Below are 17,387 nucleotides of genomic sequence, written 5' to 3' on the forward strand. Positions count from 1 at the left end.
TACAAAAATATTACGAATATCAAGATCACCTTTGCATTTAGAATTTAATGAAATTTCATAACTTTTAATTATAGTAATCAAAGCAATAAGAGATTGCAGTTGCCCAATTCGAGCTCCTATAAGAAATATTTTATTATAATAAATATTAGTAAATATTATAATAAATATAATAATAATAAATATTAATTTATAAATATATATATTAATTAATAATATTGTAATAATTTTATAAGTATCAATTTACCAATGCAAATTCTTGGTCCCTCTCCAAATGGCATATATGTACATTGCTTGATATTTTCTTTATTTTCATCACTAAATCTATCAGGATTAAAACGGAGAGGATCTGGATGATATTTTGGATCATAGTGAAGTGCAGTTAGAACTATGAAAACTGATGTTCCTTTTTCTATGACTATATCAGTTCCTGGTATCTAAAAAATATAAAATAATTGTTATTCTATGAAAAATAATTGTTTTATTGTTATTTTAAATCAAATATTAAAAAAAAAATTAATTTTTGTAAGTCAGTCAAAAATATTATTTGATATAAAATTTTATTAATTTTATTAATTCGATAAAAAGAAATAAAAAAATTCCTAATTTGTTAAATGAATATTATATAACGAATGAAAATTGCAGATATGTATTTTGTTATTGCAAATCTTACATATTAAAAGATATTCAGATAGGATAAATAGACTTTTAATAGCCTTTTAACAGTGAAAAAAATATTTATATTTTTTTTCATGAATCTTTTATTATTCAAATTCATGCATTATTTATTATATTTTTCATTTGTGTAAGAAAAAGAATAATTATAAAAAAAAAACGAATTAAACATAAAAATAAGTTTAAAATAATTGGAGAAAAAAGAAAATGTATTCGTATAGATATACATATGACAAAAAAAATTTATTAATGCGATGAATTTTCATTATGAAATATATTTATAAATAGATAAAGATCAATTTATCTATTATATTTGCTTGATTATATAATGCTTCGATTACGTACTTACTTTGTTTTATTAAAAAAATAATATATAATAAAAATTTTAAATAATTACTAATGAAAGTTACAAAAATGTAAATATTTCATATAAATTTGACAAATAAATTTTTAAGAATTAATTTTTTAAAATATATATGTATAAAATAATATCAATTCTTGACATTTTAATTCTTGGCTCACCTTGTAATCCTCCTCGGCAACTCGATCGATAATTGGAGCCGGAGGATAAAGTCGTAGAATTTCTGATACAACTTGATGAAGATATTTCATGCTTTGAATACCTTCATAAGTCATTCCATGTTCCTTTAATTTCTTATTAATCTCTTCTCGTGTTCGTTTTTGAATTTCTGGATGTTTAGCTAGTTCATAAAGTGTGAAGCATATAGTTGATACACTTGATTCGCGTCCAGCAACGAAGAAAATTGCTGATTGACTTAACAATGCATCACCTTCGAATTCTATATATAATAATTATAATTTTTAATAAAATAAATAATATCAAATATTTGAATCATTAATATCAAATACTTATTATACTGACTGAAATCTTTATCTTGTTTGTCATTTTTCAATTCTATTAAAGAATCAATTAAATCTTCTCGTTTATTTTTAGTTATTTCTCTGTTATCCATGGAATTCCAAAATACTTTACGAAAGAAATTTGTCGAAGTTCCTAACATTCTAGCATTTAAATATGGCGAAAGTTTTGGAAAAAAAAACGAAATCGTTAACTGAATACCACGAAAAAATGTCATTTTGAGTCCTTTTTGAGCTTTTAAGAAAACAAAAAAATATAATGAGGTAAAATTATCACATATATATATATATATATATATAAATATATATGAAAATAATATAATCTTTCGAACATTTTTTAATAAATACCATTTTCATAAAATTGTAATGTTTCAGGATTGAATGAATTTACTTGAATTCCAAAAGCAATAGAAGATATGACATCAGTGGTATATTTTAGAGTAACATCTTTTATCATAATAGTTTTCGTTTTCGTGCCGTTTGAAAATTCGTTATCTAAATATTTATTCATCGAATTGGCAGCTTCAACCATTAAATGAAACAATTTTTTCACTTTTGCACTACTAAATAACGGTGATAATTTAATCCTAATAAAAACATCCATTAATAAAATCAATTATTTGATATTTCTTAATAAATACCATTTCGATAATGATTTTTAAATGTATTTACCTTAAATATTTCCATTGAGGATTCTTCAATGTAAAAAGACTTGTGTTTCCAATTTCGTCTTGAAATGATCGAATCGTAAAACTGCGATTCGGAAAATAATTGAAATCTTTAATTAAGATTTGTTTCATTATTTCTGGATCTTTTATCAATAAGAATGGTTTGAAAAATATGTAAATTCCAAGAATGCCATCGTTTTCGGAACTTTTTTGGCATATATCACCTATTACGTAGGCAGGAGGTTTTTCTAAATCTAATATCTTTTTTATGTTACCGAATAACCAATGTCCAGGTACAATAGGAACACCTCTTCTTTGCCAATAAGTGCGATTGTACTTTATATATAAAATCAAAATTATCACAAGAAAGGTAATCGAAGTAACAATTGGCATAAATAATGAATTTAGTATTTCCATAATTTAATAAGTTGATGCTTCTAACTTCCTTGAAGAACTGAAGAAAAATAGAAGTATCACGTAGTTATATAAGTAGTTTACTTCAAAATTAAAAAGATAATAGATATACTCTGTTTCATAGCACATTGCATACATATGTATATATATTATATTTCTCTTTGATTCTTATTTATATGATTTATGTTACTATTTACTATTTATATTTTTATTTCTATTATTTTCTAATATTATTTCTATAATATTTAATATTATTTCGTAATAAATGTATTGAAATTATTAAAAATTATACATTAAATCTATTACTTAACTTATTTTTTTATTTATTGCTCATTCTTTGAACTTTGATTAATCCTTATCGTAAAAATATTATTTTTATCTTTATATATAATCATCGTGAATGAAAAGAAATATTTGAAAAAAAAAAATAATACAATAAATGCAATATATATATTTTTTTTAAATATTTAGTTTTTTTTATGATAATATAAAATAAACAATAAATTTTTGTATATATTAAACAATTTTTCTTATGTATATAATACATACAATGTAATTGAATATTGACTCATTGATTTTTTTCAAAATTTGAAGCATGAAATTATTTAACTTTGAAGAGTTAGTATTAAGTGTATTATGAAAACTATTATATTATAAAATAATCAATATGCAGACATACATCACATTGCAAGTAACTTGTTATGAATTTGAAAAATAATAGGATTTCTTTTTAAAATAGATAAAAATATAACAATATAAAATAAACTTGAATTTAAAAAAAAAGATAAAATTTCCTTATCAATTTAATGTTATTTTTAAAGTTAGAATAAGATTGCAATTAATAATAATTAAATTTCAATAAAAAATTACAATTAAAAAATAGAATAAATATTCTTCTGATTTTTTTTAATTTATTTTAGAATTGATATTTATCTCAAATTAAATAATTATATAACATTAATTCATAAATTAATCTCAATAAATATAAAAAATAAAATATAAATTAATGAAAATTAATATATTAGATTATATTTTCATTAAATTATTTTATATTTAAAATAAATTTATTAGAAATTATTTAAAATAAAATTATTAGAATTTAAAAATAATATATTTATAATATTTATACATTTTAATTTTGAAAATGAAATAATGAAAGTTTGATATTTTATTTATGATTATGTATCAATATAAACAAAGAAAACAAACAGTAAGACAAGGATAGAGAAAGATAAAAATATTGAAATCAGCGCCATCTTCAGAGTGCCGCAAATGAAACTTAGATAGAAAGAATAAAAAATAATAAGAGAAAGATGGAAATAGGTTAAGAATTAACTACCAATGCTATCTCTTGAGTTTCAAAAAAAATAAAATAGAATAAGAATTGACAACTAATGCCATCTCTTGATTACCAAAGATATTTCTTTAAAAATAGGATAAAGTAGAATAAGAATTGAATATCAGCGCCATCTGTTAATAATATATTTTTTTCAAAAAACATTCAAGAGATGGCGTTGATACTCAATTCTTACTCTACTTTATCCTATTTTTAAAGAAGTGTCTTTAAAATTCAAAAGATGGCATTAGTAGTTAATTCTGAACCTATCTCCATCTTTCTCTTATTATTTTCTATTCTTTCTATCTGAGTTTCATTTGCGGCACTCTGAAGATGGCGCTGATTTCAATATTTTTATCCTTTTCTGTCCTTGTCTTATTATTTATTCTCTTTGTTTATGTTGACACGTGATCACAAATAAAATATAAAATATATATTCAAAATTATTTGATAATATATGTAATCTAATTATTGCTTTTTATTATGATATGTATATATGTATAAAATAAAAATTTGAATGTATGATAAATAATATTATTTTTTGACAGTAATGAGAAAATTATTCTATATTTATATACATATATATAATTAGAATATAGATAAATAATATAAAAATACTACAATCACATCCGTTCACAATTTTTATTCAGTAACATTAATGCGTTTACATTAATACTGCACCTTTGTTGTAATAACAACATTAATAACAAATAATTAAAATATTATAATTTATTTTCAATCGCATTATTTTCAACGCATCATAAAAATAATTGATTAAAAATATATCTATATTATAGTACATTTAATATAAATATTATATTAATCATATAATGCATTTTTAAATATAAAATGCAATGATATTTGATGTGTTTTTGTTGAACATGAATGATAAGTTGAAAAAGTATTTATCTTATACTTCATTACTTTCGTAAAATCTATAAACAAATTAAAAAATAATGATATAATTAAGAAAACCGTTGTTTAACAACTTTACATATAACAAAAAGGACTACCATTATATCATCAATAAAAAATAATGATAATCCAAGTTGTATTAATTCATTTGAAATATAAATAATGTATATTATTTAATTTGCTTTATGTATCCTCTTTCTTTTAGGAGATCGTCTAATGCTTCTTGAGTATAATAAACGACAAAATCAGTTGATGCAACACCTTCAAATACAGCATAAACCGAAGGTTTTAAATTATAGAAAAATAGTGGTTGGCCCCTTGATGCAAAATCTTTTGTTAAAGTTTCAATTACTGTGGCTGCAGTAAAATCTGCCCCATAAATATGAGAACAATCGATTACAACTGGTGTCGCTACATTCCCTGTTCTTTGACTATATTTTGTTACTAAATTTCGCACATAATCAACAGATGGAAAAATTAAACATCGATCTGGAGTTAACATAAGATATCGAATACCATGTCGAGACTGAAACAATAATATTTAATTGATACATTAATATTATTATAATATTATAAATAATTAACTAATAAATAATTAAAAGACTATAAATAATATAGAAATATATTTGAAACAAATGTTTATATAAAATTAAATTTTTAAAATAAATATTATGTAAAATACAGAAAAAATTAAAAATATATACCGTAAGTTTTTCCACGGATATTTTTGGTCTTGCAGCATGATATAAAATGAACAAAATATTTATTCCAATACCACATAAAATTCCAATTTCTAATTGTAGTAATAAACATGCAATGAATGTTCCTAAACCAGGAATTAAATCTGATTCTATAAAAGTATAATATTATATAATTAAAATACATATTAATGTTTCAAAAATACTGAAAAATATATTTTTTAAATTTTAAATTCTAAATTTACTTTTAGTTCTCCACATTGGTTTTACGACTTTAACTTCGACCATAAATATTACTGCAGCTATAATGATTGCTGCTAATGTACACCTTGGAATATAACTGAAATATGGAGTGAGAAAGAGAAGAGCTAATATTACTAAAGTACCTAAAAATAAAAATTATAATTATCAAATTTATATAAAATATAATCGTATAAAAATAATATATGGATTATTAATTGACAATTATAAAATATTTTAGTTAGATGATTAATTGAAATAATTATTACCAGTATAAATGCCTCCCATTGGTGTTCTTACTCCAGAAGCATTGTTTACCGCACTTCTACTAAGAGATCCTGTACCAGGAAACGCCTGAACAAAAGAATTACCAATGTTTGATATTCCAATTGCTATTAATTCTTGTGTTGCATCAACTGATTTTCCAGTTGCTGAAATAAATATAAAAACCTTTCCTTTTTTCCATATTGCACAAAACAATATTAATATTTTATGAAAAACATTTGTAATAAATAAAAAAAATATTAGCTTACAGAATGCTTTGCAAATAGCAATATCTTCCATTAAAGAGATAAGCGGTAAAACAAGAATACCGCTACCTAAATTTGAAATCATATCGACAAATGTGACTGTTGTATTATCGTATTTGATATAACTAAATGATGGTGGTTGTATATTTGGCATACCTTCTGGTATATATCCTAGAAGAAGATATTAATAAATTCAATATAATTAATAATTATATTTAATATATAATATATTTATATTTATATATATTAACAAAATTTAAAATTTTGAAAATGTTTATCTTAATATTTATTGCTCTTACCAACCAATTTGAAGAGTGATTTTTTTCTAAAACTATATCCTAAAAGACCAGATAATATTACTAAAAGTGCATTTCGCGAAGTACCAAATAACCATATAAATTTATTTAATACTCGATATTTTGTACTTTGCAATTCTTCATCTTTAGGACCAATTGTATACGATGCTAAAAGCTATAAAAAAAAACATGTAAAACTTCTATTAAGAGTATTATATATATAATAATTTTTGTTTTATATACCCTGAGAAATAAAAGAAGCGCTATACAAGTTACACCAAGTGCGGCATCCCAAGCTGAAGTTTCATGTAAAAGTCCAACGAGACTTTTCCACATTTCAAGAAATTGCGAACCTTTCGCAGGAATACCGAGTATATCTTTTATTTGTGATGTTATAATTATTAAAGCTACTGCTGATGTAAATCCAGAACTTACAGGTCCGGACACAAAATCGATTAAAAATCCTAAAAAATATATCATTAATAAATTGTATTTAAAAATAAATTCTTTTTTGTAATTTTATCATGAAATATTATTGATATTTACCAAGACCAAATATACCCATTATAAGTTCTATTACTCCAGACAAGAAACAGAGAAGTATCGCATGTTTCAATGGTTCATCAAGGCGTGCAACTGTTTGATACGTGAGCAGAGAGATGATGGCACTTGGTCCCATCGGTGTATCTTTACAAGATCCGAATATAACATAAATAAAACATCCTAGAAAGCTACCATACAATCCATACTGCGAAATATAATAATAGTATAATTGTTAGACCGATTTTCATAATCATTCATTATAAAATATTACATTGTTTATAAAATATTAATTTGTTTATTAATAATCTTGTTTAATCTGCATTAGTGAACAAGAAATCTCGTTAATAGATATTGTAATAAAATTGTTTTGAAATTGCTTCTTTATGAATCATTGTTCAATATTATACTAACTTGAGGTGGTAAACCTGCTACATTAGCGTATGCTAACGATTGTGGGATTACAGTGAGACCAACGGTGACACCAGCAACGAGATCACCGAGTGCATCATGCCCATTATATCTCGGTAGCCAATTTAAAATTGGCACTCTTTTATAAACAGTTTTCTTCGTACAGACTGATTTACAACGTCGCCTCAATTGATACATCGTAGAATTAAGAAAACTATCTTTTTGTTCCATTCCATAATCTCCAGATTCTTCCACCACTGCAAGAAAGGAAAAAGAAGAAAATAAAATTACTCAATATTTTTTGTTCTATCCAAATAAACAATTCTATATTAAAACAATTATAAGCAAATTAATCAATTATGATTATCCAAACAGAATGAAGACTTTATTTTTTAATCAGAATTCAAGATTGTTATTTGTGTTAGAGAAATATTTAAAACATGTTATATATATATATAATGTTATAATGTTATACATATGTAAATACAATTAGTTATTATACATTGAATATATTATTAAAATTTATTCATTTTTTTATTTCTTGTTTTAGAATTTATTATCATATATTTATTACTTAATTGCGGATAAAAAGGAATTAAGAATTTAAGTAATTTATATGTATGTGTGTTTATATAGTTTTATATAAATAAACATTTAAATTAGTCATTTTAGCACTGCTGCTTACGGATAAAATCCGAAGAACCTTGTATTTCTCGATGACTTTCATAAGAATCATGCAGAATTTGAGAACTGTTCGAACGATCAATATCCAAGCTATCCCTAGATCCAGTCAAACCATGATTTATGTATACTTCATTATTATTTTTTTGATTTGTATTTCCTGCACCATTCGGTTTGTTCATTCTGAAAATTCAATATTTCGCGTAAATTACTATAATTACATTAAACAACTGAATAAATTTTTATAAATTAATAAAATTTCAACAATTTTAATTTTAATTTTAATTTTATATATATATATATATATATACGTATATATATATAAATAATATTATGATAATATAGATAATAGAATAAATATGGAATTCGTATAAGTATGTAATTTGATAATCCTGTATTTAAAAACGCAAATAAGCTCTTTGAAGAGCTCGATAACAAAGAAATTAAATATTATCTTATCTATAATAAATTTTAACACTATATGAATTTTAATCTATTTGATCTATTTAATATAATTTTAATAATTTTTTTTTCGAGCAAATATTAAGAATAAAAAAAAAAGAAAAAATAAGAATTTGAAATATAAATAAAAGTAATTGTTAAATATTTTATGATTTAAATGAGATTTTGTAAAAAAGCTTTTATTAAAATTTTCATATCTCTGAAAATATTATAAATATAAAAAAAGTTAATATTTATGATTAACATGATATAATTTAAATTTCATTAAACACAATAATAAATCGGAATAAGTCCTAATATATATTATTTATTTATTTAATTATTTATTTATTTAATTATCATTGGTGATATATATTCAATTAGATCATGAAACAACTATTATTTTATTAAATTCGTTAAAATTCTTGCATACGTGATTTCTTACACGATTCTCACTTGTGCTTCATGGGTTTTTATTGGACTTTATTTAGTCCAATATATGTTATATCAAGTCGATCAACATAACTTGTAAGAACGTAAACAATAAAACTGTGCAACCGTGAACATTATTAATAGCGAAATAGATTACATTCTATTACATATTGAATATGAGAATAGTAGATCAACTTACGATTTCAGATAAGTCACAATCTGACGACGTAACTTACGTCTGCAAGAATTCTTCGATGTGTTTTTTTTTTAATTAGTTATATTACGAAACTCAAGTCACATGAATACGCTGCTTAGTTAACGATAAATTATGTTTGTCACATGGATTATGATTTATGATATTATGAAAGATAATTCGTTCAGGTTCTTGATTATGAAGAATATTTGGCAGATAGAAATGTTTCATTGATAATTATATATAATATATCTAGTACTTTGCTATTTAATAAATGTACATCATTAATGATAAAAATTTTATTTATTTAAATAGATAGAGTTATAAAACTAAAAAATTTAAAAAAAATAATTAACATAGAATGCTATTTTCTTAGAAAATATTTTGATTAAATATCTAAATATTAAAATAAAAAAATTATCAATAGCAATGATATTATAACATTAGAATTAATATAAAATTTAGTACAAAATATAATTTTCTAGAAATAAAAAAATAATAAAAGTTGCAAATATTTGATCGATTATATATAACTAATTTGTTAACAAGTATATTTACAATCTATAAATACGTGTTCTATTTTCCTTCTAACTGATTTAGAAATGTAAATTAGAATTTCGCATGATTAATTGGCGTAAATTATAAGCAAATATTGAATATTGAATTTAAAACAATTTAAAAAATTACTTTTCAATTCACAATTTTTTTTTGTAAAATATATTTAAATATTTAAATATTTCAAGCGATATTATATTTCAAGTGTTAATTATATATAGAAGTGAATTCAATGAATCAAACATTTTTTAATTGCTCGATTTTTTACAGTTTTTATTTTTAGATTTGATAATAGATAAAATATTCTTTTAATTCATTATATTTTATATTTAATATATCAAATAAATTGATATATCTCTTCAATATATCGAATATTAATGACAATTACAGAACACACTAGAAGTTTGCAGAACTTGTTATGCGCTTTCGTCATATCCCTTATATCTTAAAAATTCAAACAAATCAATCAATCAATTATCTCTTATTTATTCTCAAGGTTTTTTTCAAATAAAAATATTTTATTCTTATTAAATTTTTATCCAATATTATTCTTATTAAATTTTTATATAATATTATATTGTTTATTCTTTTGCATAAAATTGAAATTAAAAATTATATTATTTAAAATTCTTTTCCTCTAACTAAAATAAAGATGAAAAATCACAATTGAATTAAAAAATGGTCCAAAAATATAATTGATCAGATTTAACAAATTGATAGTCTTTAATACTAAGTTTATGTCAAAATTGATTTTCAACGTTTATATGTTTTATTTTTATTGTTGTGAAATTTTGATTCATTTGGTATTAATTTATGGAATGACAAATAATTTAAAAGTATGTAAGTAGTTCGAGGTTCAAGATTGCTTTAACATCAAATAAATTTCTTGGTAGTCACATGACGTTCAATATATTAAGATTCAGTATACATATATTATATACAGTTGATTATAAAAGTATCCAATTATTTAAATATTTCATATTTAATTTCTTATATTTAATTTTCCATTTTTAAATAATTAAAATATACTTTTCAAATATCCAACATTGTAGAATTAAATAATAAATAATAAATAATAAATAATAAAAAATATTTTTAAAAATAAATTATGAGATTTTTTTTTACCAATATACAAATATATTTCATAAAATATATCAATTATCATAATATTGATTATCATACTTATATGACAAACTGCAAATAGAAAAAAAGAATCCAATTAAATGTAAGTATTCAATTTTGGGATTGAATAAAAGTAAAAAAATTTATATTGAAATTTAAAAATTACATCGAAAAATCTAACCTATCTAGTATTCAAATTAAAGTCACATTTTTATCAATTATTCCATTTCTTTTTTCTTTTTTTAAGAAAAGAAAGAAAAGATATCTCGATTAGAAAAACTGAAAGTTATCAAGTTTCATATTTAATATAATAGATAAAAGTCAAAGAAAATATGAATTTTGCAATCCGTAAATCCATTAATCCACCTTCGCATCTTGGAATGTCTGATTGGCTCGATATCGCGTTTTTAATTCCAGTCAGTTAGGTAAACACCATAGAGACGTAGCCGAGAGGGGAGTGAAACGAAAGGAAAAAAAGAAAAAAAAAGCATTATTACACGAGAACGCGTGTCACATGATTCGCTCATGCAACCGGTCATTCCGTGCAATCACGTGCTTCTGAATCAACTCTGTCACGCGGTTCTCTCGATCACCGGCTCCCAACGTATGTATATGGTTAGATATGTAGTTCAAACCGCGCGCTCGCAAATTAATTCATCCCAACATTGTTTTTCATGCAAATCACGAATGACCGTGCTTGCTGCCTCACCATCTCGTTTCAATCTTTGCCCACAAAATTATACGATATATGTTAATCGGCCTGTCCCAACTGGAAATTGTTACCATTGCCTTGAAAGTGTAAAAAATCTGTATGCGCTCGAAGGTGATTGTGAATAACTATGTGATACAACCTATCAAACTGGTTCCAATCTCGAGGATTCTTTTGCGCAGATGCAGATATTCTCATTGAAGGGAGTAAATAAAGAGACGCATCCATTTTGTATAGATATTTTTAGTTATACCATTATATCTTGTTAAAGAAAATATCGCTTTTCATTTCATGCAACAGAAAGAAATTACAAAATATTATTACGAAATTATAAATTATAAAATGATATAAATTGTATATATATTATTATATTATTTATATATTATTTTGTAATGGATTAAAACTTGATAACTTGATAATAAAAATGTTTAAATAATGTAAATTTGAAGATTTTAAAATTTATACTATATTTTACAATTATAAAAATGTTCACGTTTTTATATTAATATATTAAAATAAATTTATTTGTTATTGTTATCAATATTAACGAATTAATTACGAATTTATAGAATATTCAGAAAAAAATATTATTAATTTATAAATTTTTTATTTATTTAAAACATCGCAAAATAATATTATTTATAATCATTTTAATTAATACTTAATGAAAAATTAACAAAAAAAAAAAATGAATAACACAAGGAATGAATAAGGAATTTATTTATAATTATTGAACTATAATAATTTATAATATATAATAATAATAGAATATTTATTTGCTTTTTAAAAAAATTCGTTGTGAAATAAAATTATCTTATAAATATTGATAAAAAGAAGATGATAATGAAAAAACGAGTTAATGATAAATTTTTTTGCACTTTATAATTAGTTGGTTGTACATTGAAATATAAGTAGAAAAAAACATAAATATTCTTTCATTGAAATGAATTGAATTAATTATTTCCTTGTGCATAATAATATGTGAAGCATATTTTATTTTTAGAAATTAAAAACATATTTTCAATCATAAAATCTAAATATATATATATATATATATTTAATAGAATAAAACGATGAATCAAACATAATTAAAAATAAATTATGATTTAACAAACCATATGCTATTTATGCTCAAGTGATTTTGGTATCAATTTTTATTTAATTTTAATTATTGTTTTTCTATTTGTAATAATCGATATTAAATATGATCTATTATTAGTATAAAAACAGTAAATAAAATGAGATATATAAAGAAATTTTATTTTAAAATTTTGTTCCTAACTTTCAAGAATATATATTGTGTGATATGTAAAATTTATGGAAATAAATTAAAAAAGAATAAAATAAAAAAAAATAATATATTTATTTTTAATGATTTACTAATTTTTTTTTTCATTATTGTTTTTACAAGCAATATCATTGTATTTTTATTTATATTTACTTTATTTATTCAACTCGAAAGTGATATGTAATATAATTACATATCATAATATAATATAATTACTATGTAAATTTCCCCCAAGTAAACCCATGATCATCCCATATATTGTATATATTATCATTCGCTATTTTTTTGTGTTTTTTTTCATTTAATTACGATTCAATTTAACTTAGAACATATCCATAAATCTTGTACACAGCAAATGATCTACATTATTTCAGATTTTTAAGATTTAACCGTAAGTTTGTTTCAAAGTCAGATCTAGTTATAAAGCTAAACTGCTCGAATTTTCTTATGTTTTTCTAAATGTTGTTACATCTATGTATTAAATCTTATTTATCTCTATTATGTTTCTGCTTTAAAAAAATTTTCCTATTCTTTATTATTTTCCCGTTATTTCTTGTTACTAAAATACATTTCTATACTAAAATATAATAATTTTCGCATAGTGAATTTTTTCTCAGATAAGTAACAAATTATCATCAGGAGACACCATTTGCCATTGTGAAAAGAAAACCGAACATCATAATTGCAAACGATCCTCGTCAAGGAAAATATTGATGATTGATGCGCGTACAACAATAATAATAAATGAACAACCGACGGTTTTTCTTTCTTTTGCAAATAAGCTGCAATTTCAAAGTGTCGTCGTCGTTTCGTCTTTTAACTGATACAGAGATCCAACAACGCGTACAATAGAAGTTAATATGCGCTATTCCATGGCACGTGCATCTCGACATCTTACTTAAATACTTAGCTATAGCCAAATAAAACGAGCTTTAAATACTGCAATAAAGATAAATATTACATATATACAGATATGTAAGAAATTATTTATTAAGTACAAAATGTTTGTACTTTCTATATGGAATTCTATTTTTAGACTATTTCTTAAAATGATTATCTTCAAATTAATGTAATATTTCATTAAGTTTAATTTATAAATTTGATAATAATGAAAAATTTAAAAAACTTATTGATATTTATTATTTTTCATAAGAAATATATGCTGTTCTATTATAAGCAATTATTTTTAAAATTATTTCTTATTTTAAAAAATGTTTCAAATAGAATTTACAAAAATTTGTAAATTTATTTGTTTAATAATTAATTAATTAAGGAATACGATATTTTATCAAAAAAAAGAAAAAAAAGTACATATTTTGAAAAGTATATTCTAGTTATGTGATATATTAAAATTAACAATTGAACAATTGATTTAACATTAATATTTGATATTAATTGCTTTCATGTGATATTTATTATTGATATAATAATTTAGGATTTATATAAAGAACAATAAGAGCTGCATCATGATAGATCATAGGTTAGATAATACTCAGAACGAACTTCAATCAGTGATGCCGTTAAATTTTGAACTTGATTTGTGTACAATCTTCGATTTATGACAATTAAATTCATAACAAAAAACTTTAAATGTTAAAAAATTAAAAGATTTCGATATCTAAATGCATAATCTAAAGTTTTCTTTCGAAAAATAATATTAATAAAAAATAATAATATAGAAAAATAATAAATTGATAATCAAAATTAATTTAAATATTCTAATTATTTTAATTTTGTATTTAAATTTCATTTATTTGATTGTTGATAAATGTATGATAAAACAAAATTTTAAAGTAATTATTTTTGAACTTTAGATTTGATATTTAAATCTTTATATTTAAATCTTAATCTTTTTTTTTTTTTTGATTAGAAAAATAAGAAATAATGTATTTTTAAATGATAATGCTTTACACATTTAACAATTTTAATTTTATAATTTTTATACAATGTGAATCTTAAAATATTTTATTTTATTAACTTATTGATAAATTTTTCATGAAACAATTTGGGCCAAATTTTTGAGCAATTCCTGATGCTTACCAGATAAACATATGTTGGTGATTTCGACATTATTTACATGCCTCGAAGAAGAACGACACAAATTAAACTTGTCGAGTATAAGAGCAAGATCTCATAAAGATAATTAATTGAATCGATCGCGATACAGTAACATTCAATATTTACCTTTTTTCATATAATCAACATATTTCGTTGATGATTACAAAATACTAAAATTGAAGAATACTTTTTCTATCTTATCTAACTGTGCCTAATCTTTTTCATTTACGTTTATTTTATTACTATATTTTTACTTGCATTTTTAATATTAATACATCCTTCTTTATTTTTTTAATTCATTAGTATGAAAATTACATAGCTATGGAAATTATTTATCAGTAAAAATATTTTTAAATAAAGTTTCAAAACAAGTCAACAATAATTCATTATTAAAATTCAGTATTAATTTTAATTTCAAAAAATTTTAAATTCAAATTTTCATTTATCAATTTTCAATAAAAAAATCATCACAAGTGAAAACATTAATACATAAAAAATGCTTCAAAACATTATATTTTAATATTACTTAATATCCAAACTGCATATAAGATAATTGAAATTCTCCGTCATCTGAACACGTGTCTACTATATAGTAATAAATATAACCAATGAGAACCGGTTTTTTTTATTCTAAGTAAATTTATGCATGTATATATCTAAAAAAATGTCTCAAGAAGACCAAATAAATCAACACAATTTATTCACATTTTATTTAAAGAAGAAACACCATTTAAAAAAATTTATCATTACCAAATATTTTTCGATCGCGTTAAACATGAAAGCATTCATCATTTTCAATATTATTCACTAAAAAAAAAAAAAAAAAAAAAAAAAAAAAAAAAAAAAAAAAAAAAAAAAAAAAGAAAGAAAGATTAATTGAAAAAGATCCAAAACTTACTTAAGTGAATCGATGAGACGAGATGGATTGCTTTGTTTGTCTCTTCGAACTTTTCGTTTCAAGAGATCGAAAGTCCTGATTTCGTAACTAAAATCGATCTAGGATCGAGACTTACTTATTCTTCTTGTATTCATAATACATCTCATCTTGCAATTAAGTGAAAATCAATAAAATATGAAAAAAAACTGTCGTGCAAACGAATAATCATATATATAAACGCGATCGTTCGTGGATCGCGCGCGTTCACTTCTAACCTCGTATTCGTGGTTTTCTTGATAAAAATCTTCCGAGTAGAATATAGATGACACTTGATAAAAAAAATCGAAGGATGCTTGTTTATCGTGGATGTAATGCACGAATGGAAAAATGTGAAATATCCGATTTCAAGAGGACGATAATACTGAATCCGCGGCAACACACGACCGGCCATTTAAATGCGCTGTGCTTCTTCGACAGTTTGTGCCGTAACTTCTTCTCCCCTTCTCCTTTGGCCGTCTTTAAAGCAATAACGTCACTGGAGAACAATCCAATCGGAGACAAACATTTTAAAGTATTCGGGATCTAATCATATCACTTCTTTTTTCTTGTAACAATTCGAGAAAATAAAGAAATATCTATCGTCATCCCTTGTTTAGTATTCCTACTTATGAATCGAGATTTATCGAAGTTTCGATTGAAAAAATATATAAGAAAACGATTCGATATGCGATTGATCGATTATTAGTAAGAAATTTTGCTTTGGAAAAAGAAAAAAGAAACTAATAAAAATACATGAGATCAAGTTTAAATACTGAATTTAATTCATAGAAAATTTGTGAAATAAAGTATAATATGAATAAGTTTCTAATTTTATTTACTAAATTAATTTTATTTTTATTAAATTTATTATATATAAATCTTTTTTTTCTTCTTTTTATCCGAAGTACGAGAATTTTTAATCTTAAAACTTATTATCGAAACTTAATATATTTTGCTTTATCTCCCTTAAAAGAATAATAATCTCCTGCAATAAATAATTTATACTTTATTAATCTACTATTATAATCTATCATCGTTATAAATTCGATGATATTGAGATCATAGATGAAAAGAATAATCTTTGTGCAGAAATAAGACGATTATTTATTGTACTATTATTTATAACAGTATTATCAATTTCTAAGTTTCTCAACGAAGAACGTTGACTTTGAACACGTTTGAACATTATCTTGAAAAAATATTTTGAAAATTCTAAATCGATAACGTATTTTATATATATATATATATATATATATATATACACATATATTTTCTTATTTTATTGAACATGCTTAATGATATTAAATTACATATATTTGGATATATAAAAGTATATGATAATATAGACTTTCTAATTATAATTTATATCTAAAAATGTGCTCCGTGTTGATTC

At 22.3% G+C, this 17,387-nt stretch overlaps 2 protein-coding genes across 4 annotated transcripts in view; both read right to left on the reverse strand.

Annotated features, from left to right (window-relative positions):
- LOC102671546 (cytochrome P450 6k1-like) overlaps positions 1-2,676 on the reverse strand; it is a 4,142-nt gene extending 1,466 nt beyond the window's left edge. The window contains exons 1-6 of the mRNA XM_031512452.1: positions 2,224-2,676; positions 1,900-2,138; positions 1,556-1,786; positions 1,195-1,472; positions 245-434; positions 4-116 (exon numbers count right to left, since the gene is read on the reverse strand). Coding sequence (XP_031368312.1) covers positions 4-116; positions 245-434; positions 1,195-1,472; positions 1,556-1,786; positions 1,900-2,138; positions 2,224-2,636 — 1,464 coding nt within the window. The 5' untranslated portion in view covers positions 2,637-2,676. The remainder of the gene's footprint in view (positions 1-3; positions 117-244; positions 435-1,194; positions 1,473-1,555; positions 1,787-1,899; positions 2,139-2,223) is intronic.
- Positions 2,677-4,594: 1,918 nt separating this feature from the next.
- On the reverse strand, positions 4,595-16,624 carry LOC102679027 (sodium-independent sulfate anion transporter-like). 3 transcript variants are annotated; one of them, XM_006619769.2, is made up of 11 exons: positions 15,977-16,624; positions 8,303-8,463; positions 7,603-7,856; positions 7,195-7,396; positions 6,892-7,112; positions 6,652-6,823; positions 6,356-6,523; positions 6,092-6,253; positions 5,828-5,968; positions 5,589-5,734; positions 4,595-5,410 (listed from the first exon to the last, which is right to left on the reverse strand). In XM_006619769.2, exons 2-11 carry the CDS (start codon positions 8,460-8,462, stop codon positions 5,054-5,056), a joined length of 1,983 nt encoding a protein of 660 aa, XP_006619832.1. In that variant the 5' UTR covers position 8,463; positions 15,977-16,624; the 3' UTR covers positions 4,595-5,053. The 3 variants fall into 3 exon arrangements, with proteins under 3 accessions (XP_006619832.1, XP_006619831.1, XP_006619830.1); XM_006619768.2 differs by having other exon boundaries at positions 8,285-8,463; XM_006619767.2 differs by lacking the exon at positions 15,977-16,624 and adding an exon at positions 11,733-11,857 and having other exon boundaries at positions 8,285-8,463.
- Between the last annotated feature and the right edge of the window lie 763 nt (positions 16,625-17,387).

The sequence above is a fragment of the Apis dorsata genome, unplaced genomic scaffold, assembly GCF_000469605.1.
Source record: "Apis dorsata unplaced genomic scaffold, Apis dorsata 1.3 scaffold_437, whole genome shotgun sequence".
Taxonomy (NCBI): domain Eukaryota; kingdom Metazoa; phylum Arthropoda; class Insecta; order Hymenoptera; family Apidae; genus Apis; species Apis dorsata.

Bases quoted from the DNA above. Each gene is read 5' to 3' on its own strand.
- LOC102679027 (XM_006619768.2), bottom strand. From the start codon at position 8,462: ATGAACAAACCGAATGGTGCAGGAAATACAAATCAAAAAAATAATAAT. The intron at 7,397-7,602 runs GTTAGTATAATA...TATATTTCGCAG, and splicing joins TAGCAGGTTTACCACCTCAA to TATGGATTGTATGGTAGCTT. The intron at 5,969-6,091 runs GTAATAATTATT...TTTTATTTTTAG, and splicing joins AATGGGAGGCATTTATACTG to GTACTTTAGTAATATTAGCT.